Consider the following 19056-nt stretch of genomic DNA (forward strand, 5'->3'; position numbering starts at 1 on the left):
TCCCACGGGGGGCGGCTCTTCATTCTCCCAGTCCCTGCCTTTGCCTTCTGCGGCTTGGGCGGTGAGGCTCAAGCACTGGCCGGTGAAGACCAAGGCAAAAAATTCATTGATGATTGAATTCCAAAATGAATTATCAAAAGGAAAATAGCAGCATTTTCCCATTCACAATATACATTGAGTGCCATCCAAGACAAGCCAAATACAGTCTGAAAATTGTGTTTATCAGGTATAGATTTTTTGTTAGGAAAATAAAGTACATAATTCAGGAAAACAATTAACATCATTATTGGTAGTGGAATGTGAGTAAAAGAGGTGGATTTTTTCCACACGTGGTGATGATGAAGAGAGCAAAAGCAGCAGTTAGATGGGAAACCCAGAGGTGCAACAATGCATTTAAATAGGAACTTGGGTTTTAACTATTAGACCGTACGCAGACTTCTGAAGAGGGGAACTGCTGATGCCCTAAGATGGAGAGAAGTTGTTGTAGAAGCTAGACTGTGTGCAGTAGGAGTTGTAGCATAAATGCACATTTTACAACTGTTTCAAGGATCAGGTGTTGTTTTTGTAATAGTGTTTAAAATGCACTAATGATCTAAGTGCTGGGTAACACATCACAGTACAGGGAATGTAATCTGAATTACTTCTAGTTAAGCTATCCATAAAATAGCTGTATCAAGTAGTAAAATATTTCGATTAAAAATGCTCTTTATGTTTTAGGCTTTGATAAAGTTGAAAAACTTTGACTATTCATCGGTGATTCTATTTGCTAACCCTTGATTTCCAGGTTCATAATTTATTGAAAGGGCTCATTTATCTTCTGTATTTTTAGCAGTAAACCAGTTTTGTATTTCTAAAGCATAAAATTGATTTTTATTATGTTATTACTTAAAGCATTGAGGTTTTTTAGTGAGTCCAGTAAGTGAGACTAATTTATCCCTTTCTTTATTGTGTGAGTGTTTTTAAAATCTCATTTCTCCCTCTCTTTTTCCCCCTCTCCTTGCTCGTCAACTCTGCAAAAGTTTGGGTTTGATGACAAGACAAGACTTGTAGACAAAGTAAGACTGAACTGGCAATATGAAGAGGCCAAGAAAAGGTAATTGAAGATAAATTTGTTGGTTTTTATTTTTACTCCTGTCATTAAAGTTTTCAAAGTAGAACTGGAACTAGCCTCCTAGCTGAAATGTCTTTAGGAATTTGCTTACTATTGAGTAGTTCACAGATAAAAGCTTAGGTAAACATAAGACTTTATCATAAGCTTATTTTATTTGTTTGCAGAGATAAAGCTAAATGTCAGCCCTGTTCTATACTGTATAAATACAAAATTGCAGTAGTTTAATTGAACTGTTTTACGTGTTTTCTCCTTTTTCTCAAACCTTAATATAAACAGTCTTTAAATTTACACTTATCAGCCTGGTCTGTCAGTACGTTTGGAGCTTTGCATACCTGTGTTCTAAGTTCAGTGTACTGAAGTTGTGAACTCAGAGTGAAGAAAGAATGCAGAACCCCCTGTGAGATAAATGAAGATAATCAGCTGAAGAAAAGGGTACATAAAAATAAATGTTGAGATTGAAAAAAATTCTGATTAAAAAAAAAATTACTTGAAATAGATTAATTCTTCACTAAGTCCTTCAGTCTAATTGCTTATCATAAGTATTTTTTTTGTGAAGGTCAGTCTTGCAGTGTTTCTTCATGGCTTTGTAAAAGTAGTCTATTCTTATTTAGTACTATTTTAAAAATACTGTCTACTAGTACAGTTTAGCAGGTCGTCATTTAACCTCATTGTTTTCACACTGTTTGCCACATATTCAGGACAAAAGTGTAGGTATAGATGATGACTTGAACACGGTAATTTTATGCACTTATGATTATTTTAATATGTGTTGATAGAACATTCTCTTATTAAGTTGACTGACACTTAAAAGATTCTGTATAGCTAACTTAGAAAACCTTAGTTTTTAAATTTTTTTTCAGTTAGGATTTTTCTTCTTTCTATTCTACTTTGTCTATTTTGCCAGTTTTTTACATGTCTGAGAACAAGGGTTTAAAAAAAAAAAGTTCAATGCCTCATTTTTTTCATATTATGGTGACTTTTTCTTTGGGGGAAACCGTAATGCTGTCATATGTCTTGGCAGGGATTGGGAGCTTTATAGGCAATTCACCATTTTGTTGTTGTTGGAAAATTTACCCACATTTGGACGCAATACAGGCTTCAAAACAAAATTAAATTGGTGCAAGCGTGTTAAAGATACACAGCTAAATCTTCAGGATTTGTAACTGGAATGAAAGTCTGCATTGTAAAATACTGCATGTGAATACCAGTGACTGTTACCTAATAAAGGCTAAATAATTGGGCAAAAAAAGGGCAAAACAAAAACTGGTCAGTGTCCTGTTTAGTCACAGGCTTAAGCCTTAGCACTTAACAGTCCAGTGATAATTTAGGGGTTCGGTACAGTTGCTGAAAGAAGGAGGATAGAATTTAGTTTTATACCGTTTAGTTTAGCAGAGCCACTGGTGCTGTGAAGATTGTATTAAATGTTTTTAGTTCGGTTTTCTGACATACCTTTCCTATGTGTTTTTCAGAACAATTCTCTTCTTGTGTGTTATGGTGTACCATTCTTGTGTGTCATTTCTCAGCTGGAAATGCTGAACGTTTGTTTATGCATGGAATGCAGTATTTCTGAACCTCAGAAGTGAGCTAGCGTTTGATGTTAATTATGTGTAGAAAATCTGGGCAACTAACCTTCCAACTAGAGAATAGTAATTGCAGTAAGGGTAGTTTTGCTGTCCTGGGATAGCAGTTCTGACAATGGTCTGTTATTTAGCAAAAACATGTTAGTTGCTTTAAAATAGTAGCCTTATTCTGCCCAGTATGTTGTACGGAAGTAATCAGCTTTCAGCTTTTGAGTGGAACTGCACAAAGCTCGTTGCCCCTACCAGTTATCTCTGTGGTTGCATTCTTCATTTATCATGCATTCCTTCCCCTTAGCTTGCTGGCATTTCTGTAGGGCTTTTGTCTCTACTAAATATCTTTGTGTTCATTCTCCCTTGGCTGGTGAAATATCTACTGTTACTGCACAGTGTGGGTGACGGAATGTGCTGTGATGGATTAAAATCTACAAAGTAGAAAATTAAAATGCTACAGTATATCATAACTGTAAAGCAGTATATTATGACTACTTGCTTGTCAAATGGGGTGTGGAAACATATAGCAAATAAGTACAGCAGACAAACTGTCTTATTTCCAAGTTTTAATGGGAGGCTTTTAAAATACACTGTGGGAGAAAAGTATGTCTTTTCCCTTAAAGGAAAGCAGGAAAAAAGCCCCACAAACTGAAGGACAGTGTGTCACATTTTAGTCACTCTTGTGAATCTAGCCAGAAGATCATACAGCTCTAGATACAAGCAGAATATTTGCCATATGTAGTAAAGAAGTTTTTAAAAATAAAAACATGCTCACTGTATGTGGTGTCTTAGCAAGGAAATGCAGTGTTGGGATTTCTGAATGAACTGTCTTGAGGAATTCAGGAGATGAGACCCAGTGATAGCAGAAAAACTGGCTTATGCTCCCAAAATATCTCTCCTCCCTCATAAAAGATAATTTGATTTTAATTCCTTCTTCAGAAATCTCTCTAACTACTGAGTGGTTTGGCCTTTGCATAAATTAAGACACTCACATAGCTTTTTTTTCCCCTTCAGTTTCCCACTGGAAGGAAGTTGGATGATTTGCAATTTAATTTTTCCCATGGGTGTTTCAGATGTTGTGAGCTGTGGGTTCTGACATCTTCAGCACACTGGGGAAGAGGTCCTCTCTCCTGTGTCTGATCCAGGCTCTGGGAGGAGGCGTGTAAATTCTGCTTTTTAACTCGCCAATCGTGCTGAGGAGAGGGTCAATCACTTTTCTTCTGCTCTTTACTCTTCTCTTCCCCCCTATTATTTTTAAATAAACTGTACCTTATTTCCATGAAATTTCTCCTCTCAGATCTGTCAGTGTGGCCCTCCAGAGAAGCGGGAGGGAGGGAGGGAGGATGGTCTTTTTGAGCAGACAGCCCCAAGCTGCCTGGATAAATACCGTTTTTAGTTTCAGTTGCTAATTCAGTGAGACCACCTCTCATGAAAGCATTTGCACACTGGAAAGTGTACCCCTCGAGCATTTTTCTGAATAGACTGTTTCATAGAAAGAGAAATCAAAAGCAAATTGTTTTTCTTTGATAACTCTTAAGTTGTGCAGTTCAGTATAATGACTACATGAAATGTCATTGCTGCAGTGCCTCATATCCTGTGAAGTGTATTAATCAATAGATGTAAAAAGATCCCTCCAATAAGAAGCACCAAAATTTTTAACCATGATTTTTTAAAATTTTTTTTTTATAATCCAGTCTGATGATAGCTGACTTTAATGAACTAATACATCCAAGCACCTTCAACTAGCTTATCTAATTGGGGTGCAAAAGCAGTAATTTGTTTATGCCTTCTGTAAATTTGAATTCAAAGATGTTATTTTTCAATTCAGTTGTTTAAATCATACAGTGGCTGTCAACAGATTTATTTTATCCTTGAAAAAGCCTCCTCGTCAGCTATGCTTAATATTTCCACATTCCCTTTAAGAATGTTACTTCTTTCTTTTCAGTATAGTTGCTGAATAGTTACTTTATTGCAAACTTGTGGCATTTCATTACCAAAATTAATTTTCAGTTGGGCTTTTAAAAGCACTAGTGCAAGCAGAAGTGTGTCAGTGCAATTTGTGGTTGTGCTGACAAAATGGATGTTGCTTGGATATTGATAGCAGCACTCCAGTACTGATACAATAACATAGTCAAGTATTCTCCTGTTAAAATTAGTCTTGTGTAGGCAGGTTTCAAGGTGTAATTGCCTAATTTTTAGTGAAATTCAGTGGATTTGTATGCTTTAGTCTGCTAAACTAATCTGAAAATCTGATTTAGGGATGAAGTAATTTGTCTGATACCACATAAATATCTGGCTCAGGCATGTCAGCTAAACCTAAATCTCCCAGTGTCAGTTTTTAAACATAAAACTTTTTCTTTGGGTTATAAAGGGAGCTGAGCCATGCTCTTGAACGATCTTTAAAGTTCATTATACCAGTTTACCTGTGGATTGGGGAAAATACTAATTCCTCTCCTCCATTGGTTTTAGCAGGCTTTGCAGTTTTCCTAAAGGTGAATACCTAATTTTATCTGCAAAATGCCAGTGGACTCTGAAGGTTTCATGAGTGTCTTAAGCCTATTTAAGACCTTCTTGTTATTGAACTGGGCTGCCAGGAAGGCTGGATATTCTACAGAGCATACTCGTGTTGTCCGCCAAAGCCGCAGTGGCACATACTTGTAGAAGCAGCCAAAGTAGACACAGTGGAGAAATTTTGTGAGCACTTGGCTGAGTTCCCCAGCTTCTTGTTCTTTCCATTTCTTTCTTCCCCTTTCTCTAGCCTTCCCCTCTTTGGATATAAATCGTAATCCACTCTCAAGAGGGTCTGTAAATATCAGAAATTACTGAGTTCTTACACCCTTCATTATGTGTCTTCAGTCCCACAGCTACCTCCTCTGGGTATTGCGTGTGGGAGAAGTTCCCTGTTACCTGAAGTGGCAGAGAACTGGGTCCAACTATAAGCCCCTTATAAGCCTAAGGAAAAGAGTAAGCTGGGCTGATTTATGTCGATCGTCTCTGCATATTTGTGTGATCTTAGCCACCATTCTCCTCCAAATCATAACTGTGGATTTTTTCTTCATTTTATCCCCACCAGTCTTCCCGTTCCACAGGTAACAAAGGCCTCGGCTGTAGAGTGGTCTGGTATGTCACCCAAAAGTCTAGGCATTTAAATGTAGGGGGGTATTGTTTTTTTCCTTGGAAAATTCAAAGAAAGTGAGTTTGAAGAACTTGTTTAAGCTAGAGAGACCAGAGCTTGTTAGGTTAGGAAGTGCCAGCTGTAGGATACCCATGATTTGTCCCTTTTATGAGCATGAGTTAGGAGCTTTGTATTGCTTCAGCGTATTTCCCTCCCCAAGACACGTGTTTTGTTCATAATCTGAGTAATGGTCTAAACATGGGGCTAACTGTAATTGTAAATCAGACTCTCTCATCTCACAAAAAGTGATTTTTTTACTTTAATCTCACTTCTCATGCTATATTTTAATAAATAACCTCTTCTAAACCAAAATGTTCTCAAGCTCAGCAGTATAATTTCATTAGTGCTGGGTTCAGATAGCAGTCTTGAAAAAGGTTAGAGATGCTAACAAAATCTTTTAGGTTCCCCAGATATTTCCAGTGACAGAAGGGTTGCCCTATTTTGTCTAGGCGGGTCTGTGTAGATATGTAATGATTCAGACATGCTGTAAATTCTGAAAATACGTGCTTTTTTGCCCCCATGATGTAGTTTGTGTAGTAAACTACTGGCTGTACTGATCTCCACCCTCATGCTGCGTCTACATTATCTTGGGCTAGGCATCGTTGTAGCTACATTAGTATGGCCATTTCAGGGCAAGTTTGCCATTTCGAATTAGTGTTTACTTCAGATCACCAGGTTAAACCTTTGTCATCTCATCTCTGCCCCTCTTGCTTTCCTGCTTAACAGGAGCTGTTATATTCATTTCCATTTGAAATTTTTAAATACCGAAATAAGCAGCAAGTTGGTCTGCCTACCTAGGAAACCAGTCATTTGATACCACCTACTCGAGCTGGAATGCAAGCTCCTCAGCACTTGTTATGCAAGGATGGGAATGGGCAAAATGCCTGGAATGTTGATGGCTCAAAATTAACTGTTTTTTCCCCAGGACTATGTTAAATTGCTATATCAGTAGGGACCTCAGTATCTGGCATTAGGCCAGTTAAAAGTACTCTTCTACAGTGACTACGCTTAAGGACTAGTATCTTAAAAAATACCCAGTAGGAAAGAAAAATGTGGCTGAAAAACAGGCTTCATAAAGGATCCTAAATCTCTCCCCCCCCGCCCCTAAATTGCAATCTACGTCAAGTCATTGATTTATTTAAGTGGGTTTTAAGGTAGGTGAATGTATGTGCTGAGTCTGAAAACGCAAAACACCGGCTTTTTTGTAACGTACCAGCAATGAGAATGGCTGGTGTAGAAAAGGTATAAAATCTGGCATGGACAAGCGCAGTGAAATTGCTTATTTATGCATTTATTGTGTTTGGGAAGAAAAGCTTGTGTTGGGAGAAGACAAATTACAATTATGGAACATGCTTAAGAGGATTTTTTTTATTAGGTTTTTAGCAGAACTGAACATGACTCCTCAGATATTTTTCTTAGGTTTGAGTGAGTGAGACCATAAAAGCCTTAGGGATGTTTTCTAGCTAAGGAGATAAATTTTAAAAAGTTTATCACTGGTAGCTTTTTGGAACAACTTACCATACAGAGGGAGTCCTCAGTGGAAAGCAAGCAACAAAATTCCCCAAAAACTTCAGTTCATTTGCAGGAAATACAGGTTGTAGAAACCTGGCTTTATTGGTGCTGAAGTTTCCCTCCCAGCAGATTCCTGCATTATGTAGTGTTCTGCGAGTGCTTTTTCTTTGCTTAAAGTAGAGACGAGAAGAGCTAGTTGAAGTGCTGAGAGTGTCAAGGGAATCAAAGTAAATACCTAATCAGATTTTGAAACTCTTCAGTGGTACAAACCTTGTCCACAGCAGTACTTTTCCCTTTAATAACAGTATAATTAAGTTACTATACGACAACTTCCTACTTTCAAAGCATCATCATAACAGAAATTGAGGGGAAAAAATAAACTTTAAACTGGAATGTCACACACAAAGGGAGTTACGTGCTCTCAGCAAGCTCAAGAGCCTAAATTAAAACCTCTTGTGTTGAGGGTGGTGTTTTACTCTACAGCCAAGCGGATTCAGTGGTTAACTAGCGCTGAAAGGGGGGATCCCACCTTCCCCTCTTGCCTGCTGGTACTCCTCTCTTCCTTATTGCCTGCATTAGCATTTATTTGTTCCTATGATCAGCTTCTTAACCAGCTCACCCTGCATTAGAAAAATAGCTGGCAAAACAATTGTGAGTGTTAAAATGGAGAGGGTCAGTCCTTCAGCTCTCTTATAAAACAACCCAGAGACTTCACCAGACACATCTCATCTTCTTTCATCCACTGTGTAAGCTGTGTAAGAGCTTATGAACACGGTCACTCAAAGGCTTTGCCAGGGCTCATCTGAGTCATGCTCGCTTGCTAAGCTATGATAACCCAATTGTACCTGAATTCTGTAGTTCTGTTGAAAGGACCTTGACTCCCCATTTGTTTCATTTGGCAGTGAACACTTGAAAATCAAGCCGTATACGCCTTCAGGAGTGTTTACTGAATCTTTAACAGCGTAGCAGCCTGGGTTGGGGAGAGGAGGGGTCTTGACCCCGCTCGCTCTTCCTGGCCCTGACGTTTGGTTGATGGGGCGAGGTGTTCTTCAGGAAGCTGCATCTGGAATTCATGCACAATAGCTGAGGCATGAAATACGTAGACTGTGTGTATTGATTCACAATGGTGCTTTCAGTAGCTATTGGCAGGAAGTTGGTTATTAATGCAAGGGGAGGAAATGGTATTGAAGGGCTTGATAAAGTATTCTGCTTTAGACTAAAATGTAACATAATAGCAAGTAAAGAACTTGGGTGTAAATGAAATCTAAGGGGGGGGGGATCTATTTGACGAAATGCACAGTAAAATTCCTATTCATATATGAATGCAGTCATTGCGAAATGACTTATATTAATACTTTATTTCTCTTCCCCTGATAATAAGATGGCCAAAATACTTTCCAGATGTCAGTATGAAATAAACATCGCATGATGTTTTTAGATGGGGAAAACCTTACCTTTGTCATGTCTATGCCTTTTCTTTTATTCTTAAACACATTATCACATTGTGGATTTTCTGTGGATCTTCTGTTTGCTTGTTACGAGCTTTTACCTTGCTTTGTTTGTTAGTTTCTTTTCTTTCTTACCAGATATTTTGGAAAAAAGATTACTTAAACTAACTTACCAAAAGAATGAATGCATATCCCACTTTTATGGCTGGCTGGCTTTAAATGTGCTTTTATTTATTTATTTAAAGGGTGATAATCTTTTATGGTGCACTGAACTTTGAATGCTACTATTTGAAAGTGAAGATGAAACTGCATAGCTGTTGTACAGTTCTTTAGTTTCAAATGTTCAAAAATCAGAAAGCTAGATTTTCTCTTATTTACTTTTCATTTTAACTGTAACATTCTGAAGTGTCTAAATTGCCCATTGTAAGACAAGCATAAATACCTAGCAGTAAAAGAGTGTTTTCCTTGTTATGCTTATATACCTTTTGATTTTGCCAAAAGAAACGTGTGAAACTTCTAACTTTAGGGTTCTTTCTAATATTAATAAGAGTTCAAAATTTGTTTTTAGCAGAACATTTCTTAAAATATCAATCGTGGAATTACTCTTACAACTGTTGTTTCGTGTGGTGGTTCAGCATATTGAGTTATAGGAAACTACTTTTGGCTATAAAGTCTACTACAAAAAAAATCAAGTTAGCTTATTTAATTGCTTGATTTAATGATGGATCCGTCTAAAGCCACCTGTATTTTGTAACCAGTAAATGTTTTTTCCAGACCTATGTTTTTTGTTTTACTGACAGCTTATTTATTCTTAAAACTTTGTTGCTGGTCAGGACTGCCTAATATTTTCAGCCCCTTGAATCATTCCTCTACTAGGCAGGACATGAACATACGGACCTATTGTCACTAGATAAGCATCTCCCCTTCATCCCCTTCAACTCACTGCGCTTTTGAAATCCCAAGTTAAGATCTGACAGTGGAAGAATGAGGAATGAAAGGATGTTCAACTTCATCAGCTGTACAGGCAGCAAACTCAAGAGCTCTAAAATATGAATTGATTTATTACAAAATGAGAAGGTTGTGAAGACAGGTATTGTCCATGTGATAGATAAATGTACTGTAGTTCTTACACAGCTAGACACTTAGGAGCACTTGCAGTTCATTAGTGTTTTAAAAATACACAAAACAAACAAAAAAAAACCACCCCCAAAAAACCAGAAACAAATAATCCTTCCAAACTCGTCTAAATTTTCATGTTTCGAACTCTAGAAGAAAAAAGTCACAGAAGTCAACAGGCCTCAACTTTTGGTATTTTTCCTCTTAATTGTCTTCACCTTTGTCTCTTCTGCGTTTTGAAATACATTTCTCCTCTTTTAAAGAGTTTCGAATATACAACAGCAGCTGGCCTTGCTAGACAATGAATCTTGGCCAGGAATGGCTGAAGCGGACAGGGACCGTCTTCAGCTCATCAAAGAGAAGGAGGCTCTTCTTCAGGAGTTGCAGCTCATCAGTCAGCAGAGACGATCCCCAGAAGACATTGCACGTTTGGAGGAAGAAAAAAGACGCTTGGAGGATGAAATTCAACGGGCTCGAGCAACCTCTGCTCATGGGGCCACTGAAAGGTTTGGGAACTTAAATCGTTTTCTTATTTACTGTAAGATCCATATAGGTGGTTTCAAAAGGAAGAGTACGGAGTTTCACTGTGTTTGGGGAGGGGGGAAAAATGTTACTAGAGTAATTTGCTTTCAAAAAAGGAAGAGACTGCTCCTGAGTGCCATTATTTAATTCTGTCTGTCTTGAAGTTTTCTGAAGGAGAGTTAGAGTGATGTTGACTAGTTAGCTCTCCTTTCATTCATCTAAAAAGTCTGAATAGGAAGAAGAAATCAGAATTGAGTCACAAAAGATGCTTGGAAAAAGTCTGAGTGATACTGTCTGATAATAGAGACCTGAATAACAGTGCCTGGATAGTGAAAGATTTTTCTGTTATTTTGCAGCGGAATAATCATCTCCAAAAGCATCAGAACAACAATCCTTTCCTATATTTGGTTTCTGCCTTGTAACAGGAAAATTAAATTATTACGTTTTTACTGTCTTTTGTATACAATTTTTCCTTTTAATTTGCCATCTCAGCAGTTTAGTTTGCAATCTCAGCAGTGGGAGCACATCCCAACTCTCTGACATTCCGAGAACATGGTAAACAGAGTAATTCTTGAAAACTTAAATTAAATATCAAGTTAAATGTAAAAATAAACAACTCCCAAAACGTATTAATGGAAACACTGTATTTATTTCAAAGGTGCCCAGTTTTTCCTGTAGCCAAAGAAATGGACAAAACCTCTTAACCTTTTCTTGTTACCGTAGACTGCTGCCCTGGTTTCGGCTGGGATAGAGTTAATTTTCGCTTCCAGTGAAAGTGAGAAAGTACTTGTTCTTGTTTCGCAGACTTGCTTCTCTTAAATAGTGGTAAAAACTCAGGTTTGACACTTGAGGAAAACTACATGAACCAGCTTTAATGTGACCTGTGTAAAGGTTAATATCTACATAATTAAGGCACTTTTAAAATATTTGGAAGTGCCTTCCATATAGAAATTTTGAGAACTTCAGTTACTTTGAAAAAGCTTACTTCAGACAGTAAATTCAGGCAATAAATAGAAAATTCACAGCCAACCCTACAGTTCAATGTTATATATTGTTGCAATTTTTGCAATGTTGTTACATTGGCTTTCCAGCTTAAACTGACAGAAAAGGGAGTTCACTTTACACTGCAGTGTAGTAAGTTTTATTTGTTGTTTTTGGGCTCTCGTGTTAGGTAGTGCATACTATGTTGGCAAGAAGGCCAAGCTATTTTTCCATGTAGTTCACGCTGTGGAAACCAGCGTTCCAATGTGATACTTGATATTTCAAATGCTAGCAAAAAGTTGAGTAGAAGTTAGAATAATATTGAAGGGCACTCTATTTTTGTATAACAAATTCGAGGAAAGCTTAACTGTTAGTAGTCCTAATTTATTTGTTTGTTTGTTTTAGGCTCAGGAATAACCAAAACCATTCCTAGTTCTGCTTTTCCATTTCCACTTTCTCCTAATCATGAAATACAAAGAAGTTTCCTGTTTAAATAATTACCAGTTCTGTTCTGTTACTGCATTTTAAAGGCACTGAGTTATGCGCAGATCAGAACTAATTTAAAATCTGTATGACAGAGGTGAGGTTTTTTTGTTGGGTTTTTTTTTTGTGGGTTTTTTTTTTTCTTTAAGATTGGCTGGCAGCCTTAGTTGGAGGCATCTCTTGCCCTTCAGCGCAGGTACCTACCTTACAGCATTGGTGACTGCAGAGTGTAGGTTCCTAAGTTTGTTTTTTGAAGTAGATGCTGTGGGTACCCTTTCTTTTCCCTGCAAGCTTTTGAATCAGTTAAGTTTCTTGCATCCATTTGTTGTCGTCTTTTGGTTCCTGCATGCAGTGCCTTTATCATGTAAGTTTACATAGCTGAGCTGCAGTCTTTCTCACGCCACTTGGTTAACCTGGTCTGGGGTCCACAGAAGCAGGAGAAAAGCTTCAGCGTTGCACATGCTCGGGTGTGCAGCTTCTGCCTGTGGTTGCAATGAAGGTCGCCTCCCCAGAGTGCAGTGGGGTTGCTGGAGCGGAGCGCTACAGCCCCCTGCCAGCATATGAATTGATGAAGTTGGAGGCCAAAGAAGTTGAGAGATTTATGTTTTTACTGCTAACAAAGACTTTTGGTTTTTTGTATCTTAACCATCCAAAGTTTATTGAAACTAATGCTGCCATTTTGTTTTATCCAGAAGGACTCCCTTTTTGTTGATTTTTTTTTTTAATCCTATTCGTTAACATGTTGAATACTAACAGCTGTCTTTGCAGCTGAGGAAGGTCTGAAGCACTCAAATAAGTTTGATCTGCTTTCTCCAAACTGTCTGTCAGAATTCCAATTTCCAGCCAACTTGTGAATGCACGGCTGGAGCAGTAACTTTCCTGAACATACAAATGTATAACACAAAACACGCCCTGATTTTATTTTGAAGTTCAGTGATTGGGCTTGGAAAAACAAAACACAAGGAATACTTAAAATTCTGGGTTCGGGAAAAGAATAAATGTGATATCGATAGATAAAATCTATTCTTCGAAGTTTTAATAATCTCAAAATACAGAATTTAAGATATAGGTGTATGAGACCGACAGTATTACAGATACATTCCATTTGTGTTGTGGCAGTGGTACTAATTCAGCTGCTTGTTATTAGAATGGGCAAAAAATAAGTTGTAGCGAGACATTTTTGTCATAGCTTAATATTCAAAATGCTGTATCACCTGCTTAAATATAATGATATATAAATGTACTTGAAACACCTAAAATTAGAGCTTAAAGTTGTGTTTTATGGTTACTGCTTAACAGAAGTCCTTCAAAAATGTTCTTTTTATCTTTTAAATTTTATACTAATTAGCTTGGATAATAGGGCTATTTGGAATATTTTTTTCCTGTCAAGGTGACGAAAGTCATAGTAGTTCTCTGTATTTTACTGGCACAATCAGGTTGATGCAAGGGGGGGGGAAAATCTTGTAGTGTCTGATGTTTTTACCTAGGACTTTTTATGACTTTGCCTAATTGCTGTAATGTATTTTCAACATCATGACTCTTAAATTGTGCCTCAATTACTTTTGTTGTCTGGGAATTCTGCTGGAGTCTTGGTTCTTGTGCTCTTGCTGGAGTTACCATAGCTGCATATGACCTGCATAAATTTTTCATTTAACAGCAAAACTTCTTTTTATATTCCAAACTGCAATGCAGTGATATTTTTCTGTACTTGGAAAACTCCTAGCACTTCTTGAGCACTACTGTAATGAAGAAAAGTAGTAATATGTATCTGTTTAATTATAGGATACTGTTACAGGAAAAGAGAAATTGTTTGCTTATGCAACTAGAAGAAGCTACACGTTTAACCTCATATTTACACTCCCAGTTAAAAAGGTGAGTTATATAAAACCATCAGGTTTTGAAGTTAAACTGCAGCAGAGAAGAATATTAATCTATAAAGTTTACCTTTTTAATACTTTTATGTATGTGTGCCAAGTAAATTATTTTTTTACTAAATTTATGCAGTTTGGTCTATGGAATGCGATGATTTGGATGGAGTTTTATAAATAGTATTAGTGATGGCTATTTGGGCTAGATTATTATGTGTATTTCCGAATTTTATATGTTATCTTATTTTCTGAAAAGAAGATACGTACTTAAAAGCTGTTGTAATATTGTTACAGTTTTACCAATATGAAGATAACATTCTTTTAAGTTCTGTGAGGTTTTAATATTCTGATACCTTCTCCAAAGGAGGGGGTTTTTGGTCCCTGGTGAGATGACAAAATTTTGCCATTTAAATACGAGAATGTGCTAAGACCCACACAGAAGCCCAGAATGTTTTGCATAGTCACACTCGCAGCTGCCTTTTTAGGTGCAGCTCTTGGGGATTGCTCAGCTCAACACCACACAAACATCAAAAGCTCAGTTCCTGCTGTGTCTCACTTCATCTCTCTCCGTCACTTGCATTCTTCTCTCCCTAACTGTCTGAGAGTGGTAAGAGGAACTGGAATAGGATTAATCCTAAAGTCTTTTTTATTTTGCACTGGAAAATCCTGTGAGGGTGAGGCTTACACAGCAGTTTGTTAAGACTTTCCAAATTCCTTTGCACTTCTTCTCCCTGATATGTCTGTGACCCATCATTAACGTAAATTCAAGCTGGATCATGGTAATCTACCCTTCCTAGCTTTACGCTGATCCAGATCCTGGTCTAGCCTCTTTTCTGCCAGATTATGGCTGCTTACACGTCGGAGGAAAGAGTAGGCTCGTCCTGTTGGACCATTTGTCTTCAGGCACTTGGTTCTGATTTGGTTGTCGCTTGCACTGTTCCAGTCATGGTTGTGCTTGAGACCAGGGCAAGAGACACGAGCTAGACCTTAAAATGCAAAATCATCTCTCCGTGTCACTGTACTGAATACATGTAAAATTGCTTGTGTGATCTGGATTGACGTTTTTTATGTCTGCGCTGGTGTTTCTGATTATATTTGAAAGGGCCTTTTTTGTTTTCTCTTTCTTTGCCTGCCGTAGTCTGTCGGCTAGCACCCTCACAATGTCCTCTGGCAGCAGCAGGGGATCCCTGGCCTCCAGTCGAGGATCCTTGGCATCCAGCAGAGGCTCCCTCAGCTCGGTCAGCTTTACGGACATCTATGGCCTTCCACAGTACGACAAATCAGACAGCATTACAGACTACGGGCAGCATTTACGCTTTGACATAATTCCCTTCGAGTCTCTCACAAAGGACGTGCCATACACTGATGCCATTGGACACTCGAATTTCAATAAGCAGCGGAGGTCTCTGGATACCCCGCAGTCCCTGGCGTCCCTGTCATCGCGGTCCTCCTTGTCATCGTTGTCCCCTCCGAGCTCGCCTCTGGACACGCCATTTCTCTCTGCATCTCGAGATTCTCCATTAGCTCAGATGTCGGAAGGTTTTGAGGAGATGGCCAGCATAGGAGCCCTGGAAATGCTGAGGGCTCAGACCACAGCATTGGGAGATGATGATACGCAAGGAACGAGCTCACCTCAGACGTCCACTTATCCTGTGGACAATGAAGGGCTGCGAGAAATGGGACCACAGCTGACTGCTGTCCAAACTGGTGGAGGTGAGTTTCTGGACATTATTATTTTGTCACATTATCACAGAAAATGTCACACAGACCTAAGTGTACTAACACAGTAGAGATTGTTCCTCAGTTTGGCTTATTTTACTTCCATCAGTTAAAAATTACATGGTAGATGTTAGCTGTTTAAAAAAAAAAAAACAACAAACCAAACAAAAAAACCCCCCGAAAACCCCAAACTTCAGATTTAGGGCAAAGAGGTGAAAGAGTAGAGAAATCCTTGTAAATAGATCTTAAAATAGTGGTGAATTGGGTGGAAGAAAGGGAATGGAATACGGACTTTCTTTGGAGCATAGCGCATCAAGGAATAAATATTTTGATCTTGGGTTGGTATTTAGTTAAAAAAAAAAAAAAAAAGCGTGGTTTAGTTACTTCTGAGGCTCCCAGTTGTGCCCATGTTGCCGTTATTCTGATAATTTAAAGCAATACAAACCCAGGGGAGATGGGGACGGGGGGGAAAAAAACCCTCCAAAAAACCCCCCAAACACAAAACCAGGCACAAGGTGATGCTGCCGACAGTGCTTGAAGGCTGGCTGACTCCATGCTGAATTCGTACACACCCCAGACCAAGTCCCCATGTCTAAGTTCTGCAGTGGAGCAGAAGCCACAGTGGCATGGTGGTCATGAGTGCATGGTGCACTGTACTCGTGAGTCGAGTGCTTCGTTAGCCAAAGAGCATCTTTTGTAGGGGGTGTGTGAGAAGTTAAGCATCTGCTTGAGTGGTTGTCTCAGAGAATCTGTGACCGCAGAGGAGCGATGTGTGCAGTTACCACAGCACGCATACTGTTGAGTCTCCTTTTCCTGCTTGACTGTGAAGTTGATGGACCTGCTTTAGCTTGCATTGGTGGAAGCTTCTGAGGCACTACAGTTGAGAAACATAAATTAGAGAGGTCAAAAGAGGAAACAGGAACCTTTTTAAAAAACAAAACAAATTTAAAAACCTGAGCATACAGGCACATGAGAAATTTCTTTTCCTGTTTTAATCAATCAAATGAAGAACTGCTGTTAAAATGAAGAGTATTCCTTCATGGTGACGTTTTTGTGTGTTGGCTTGTTCGTATTTCTAATAAAACCATACCAGTAGAGAAGGGCTTTTAGAGAATGTTTTAATATTAACGATTGTAATTCCCATCCCATTTCTATATCCAGAATTCTGTGTTAGCGATTGCGTAGAATGTTGCATTCGGGACTTAAAACATCAGGAGTAATGCAAAATATAACCAGAGAATGTATCATATTATCCTACCAAAATCTTATTTGTCAAGTGATAATAAGAAGGAACATTGACAGTATCTAAGGAAAAGCTTTCAACTTTTATTTTTAAAAAGAAAATGTCATTGCTGTGCTAAAAAGCCTGTATTGCTCGAACAGCATTTGCGTTTAGACTCACCTACTTTCCTTAAGGCAGCTAGCATTGCCAGAAGATACTGCTGCAGTGTTTACATTTACTAGATGTAAACATTTTTAGTGCCCATATTGCAACTTTCAGACCAAAATAAACAGAATTCCAGAGACCAGCATGTAAGCTTGTGCTTAAATTAGTGCCATGAAGAGGCTTCCTGAGGCTTTCTTTAAACCTCAGATCAGACCACAGCATGTCTTCACCCATTGTGGTAAGTGAAACTATGTTAGTAGTTCATTTATAGCTCGTGTGTTTCCTAGAAATGAAGGCCTGCTCTGAGGGCTTAGGGAGCAATAGGATGAGGGTGAAGTTCCTGCTTTGGTTTTCCTTTTCTCCTCCTCTGTCACGTTTCTACACGTTTCACGTTTCTCTGAAAACCTCTGGCAGAACACGAGTGTGCTACCTGCTGTCACTGCTGCAGTGTCCAGCTCCAGCTCCTAGTCCAGGGGTTGCCACTTTTCTCTGTGTAGAACAGAGTGCTTGGTGTTGCTTTTTGAGGAAAAATGTATGGTTAAAAGGTAGCCAGGCTGTCTTTTTTTGAGTTTGTTTTGGTTAATATTTGAATTTGAAAACAATTGCTTAAGAAAAATTTGCTTAACCTTTCTGATTTTTGGCTGGAGTCATGACTACTTTGAGCTCCACACTCACTAGCTGGTGGGTTTGCAATTGTAATGCAGTTGCTTGCAAGTAGCAGTTGGAAGTTTTGAAATTGTTTTGGTTTTGTACTCTTTTCTTGAAGAACATGATGGAGCATTAAGCTCATAGATCACAGTTAGGGAACCCCCAGATGTTGGGGGGTTTTGGTTTTCACGAAGGGACTATGCAGTGTGCTTTGTTGCTGCCACCCAATGGTCTAGTAGCATAATGCAATGTTGGAAAACCAGTAAGTCTCAGCTCGGACAAATCTTTCGCCTGCTCCTTCACTAGACAAAACATGAGGTAATTTTTGCAAATTCTGGGGGCTGGGAGGGTTAACACTGAATAAACTGCACATGCTTTGCACTGAAGCAGCACTTGAGCAAGTTCAAGGAGCTGTTCAGGAACTGCAATTTTGATGTTCAGTTACTGATCTGCTGTTTTATTGTTCTGCATCTGTCTCAGGGGCATGCTGTGAAATATGTTAGCATGTGTGAATGGAGGGAATATGCCTGAGAGGTTAAATCCATCATATTTATAAAGCTGGGAGTGGGAGGAAACATGTTAATAAAATACTGGGCTTTAATATCTTCACTATCTCGTCTTCTCTATCCTAAAATAATCTTTCAAGTGCTAAGTTTCCTTTAATGCCTAAATAATCTCTTGTTCGCAAAATATTGTCATAGATCTAAAAGATGATTTATCATTGTGTGCTTTTCATTTTGTCTTGTTTCTCATGCGGCACAACAGAAAAATTCACTGTAAGTGAACTTGAAATTACTTATTGTGCTGGTTTTGCCTGTAATTCCCGGTGTGTTTTTGTGTGTGAAGTGTTGGTTGTTGTTTTGGGTTTTTTGAGTTGCATGTGAAGAAACAAGAGATTTTGCTACATTTGGTTTTGTTTGATATTGTGCTGTATCTGTTTAATCATTATGGCATACTTAATTTTTTGCTATGTCAACTAAACAGTATATTCATGGCTGTAGTTAAATTCCTGGAAAAAGTGTCCTGTGAGCTTCAGCTTTATTATATCATAGTAATGCCTGACAGCATCATGGTAGGTAAGGTCTGTTTGTGTCTCTGACTAAGTCTTTATGGGAGTGTTTGACTATTCTGTTAGTGCATTTTGAGCTGACGTGCGGTATTTGCAGTCTCCTAAGCTTGTGAAACATGCTTTAGATTTATTTATGGTTTTTTTAGCTAATGAAATCTTGGACACCAACATTTCCTTTGAAGTTCACTTTTTCAACTAATGACACCTGAGAATGTTCTTTTAATCAGGGCTGTCTTATGTTTATCAAGCTTTGGCACCCAGTAGTTCTGGAAATTCATATATATTGCTCACTGATTTTGTTATTTAAATAAGAAAATGAAAGGTAATTATCTATCTTAGAAACTTTTATTTTTAAACAATTCTTTAGCTTCCAGCATTGGAAGGTCTGTAACCTGTGCTAAACCTTGTTCTATTTAAACAAAAATCTGATGTTTCTTTCTTCTTGA

The 19056-nt window shown here is 38.3% G+C and overlaps 1 protein-coding gene across 2 annotated transcripts in view; it reads left to right on the top strand.

Annotated features, from left to right (window-relative positions):
• The window catches only part of WWC3 (WWC family member 3), a 64653-nt gene that overhangs the window by 25510 nt on the left and 20087 nt on the right, over positions 1-19056 (top strand). For both annotated transcript variants that reach the window (XM_009333391.1, XM_009333390.1), the window contains exons 7-10: positions 1020-1093; positions 10197-10439; positions 13702-13791; positions 14926-15500. In XM_009333391.1, the coding sequence (XP_009331666.1) occupies positions 1020-1093; positions 10197-10439; positions 13702-13791; positions 14926-15500 (982 nt within the window). The remainder of the gene's footprint in view (positions 1-1019; positions 1094-10196; positions 10440-13701; positions 13792-14925; positions 15501-19056) is intronic.

This window comes from Pygoscelis adeliae, unplaced genomic scaffold (assembly GCF_000699105.1).
Source record: "Pygoscelis adeliae isolate BGI_AS28 unplaced genomic scaffold, ASM69910v1 Scaffold69, whole genome shotgun sequence".
Classification (NCBI taxonomy): Eukaryota; Metazoa; Chordata; class Aves; order Sphenisciformes; family Spheniscidae; genus Pygoscelis; species Pygoscelis adeliae.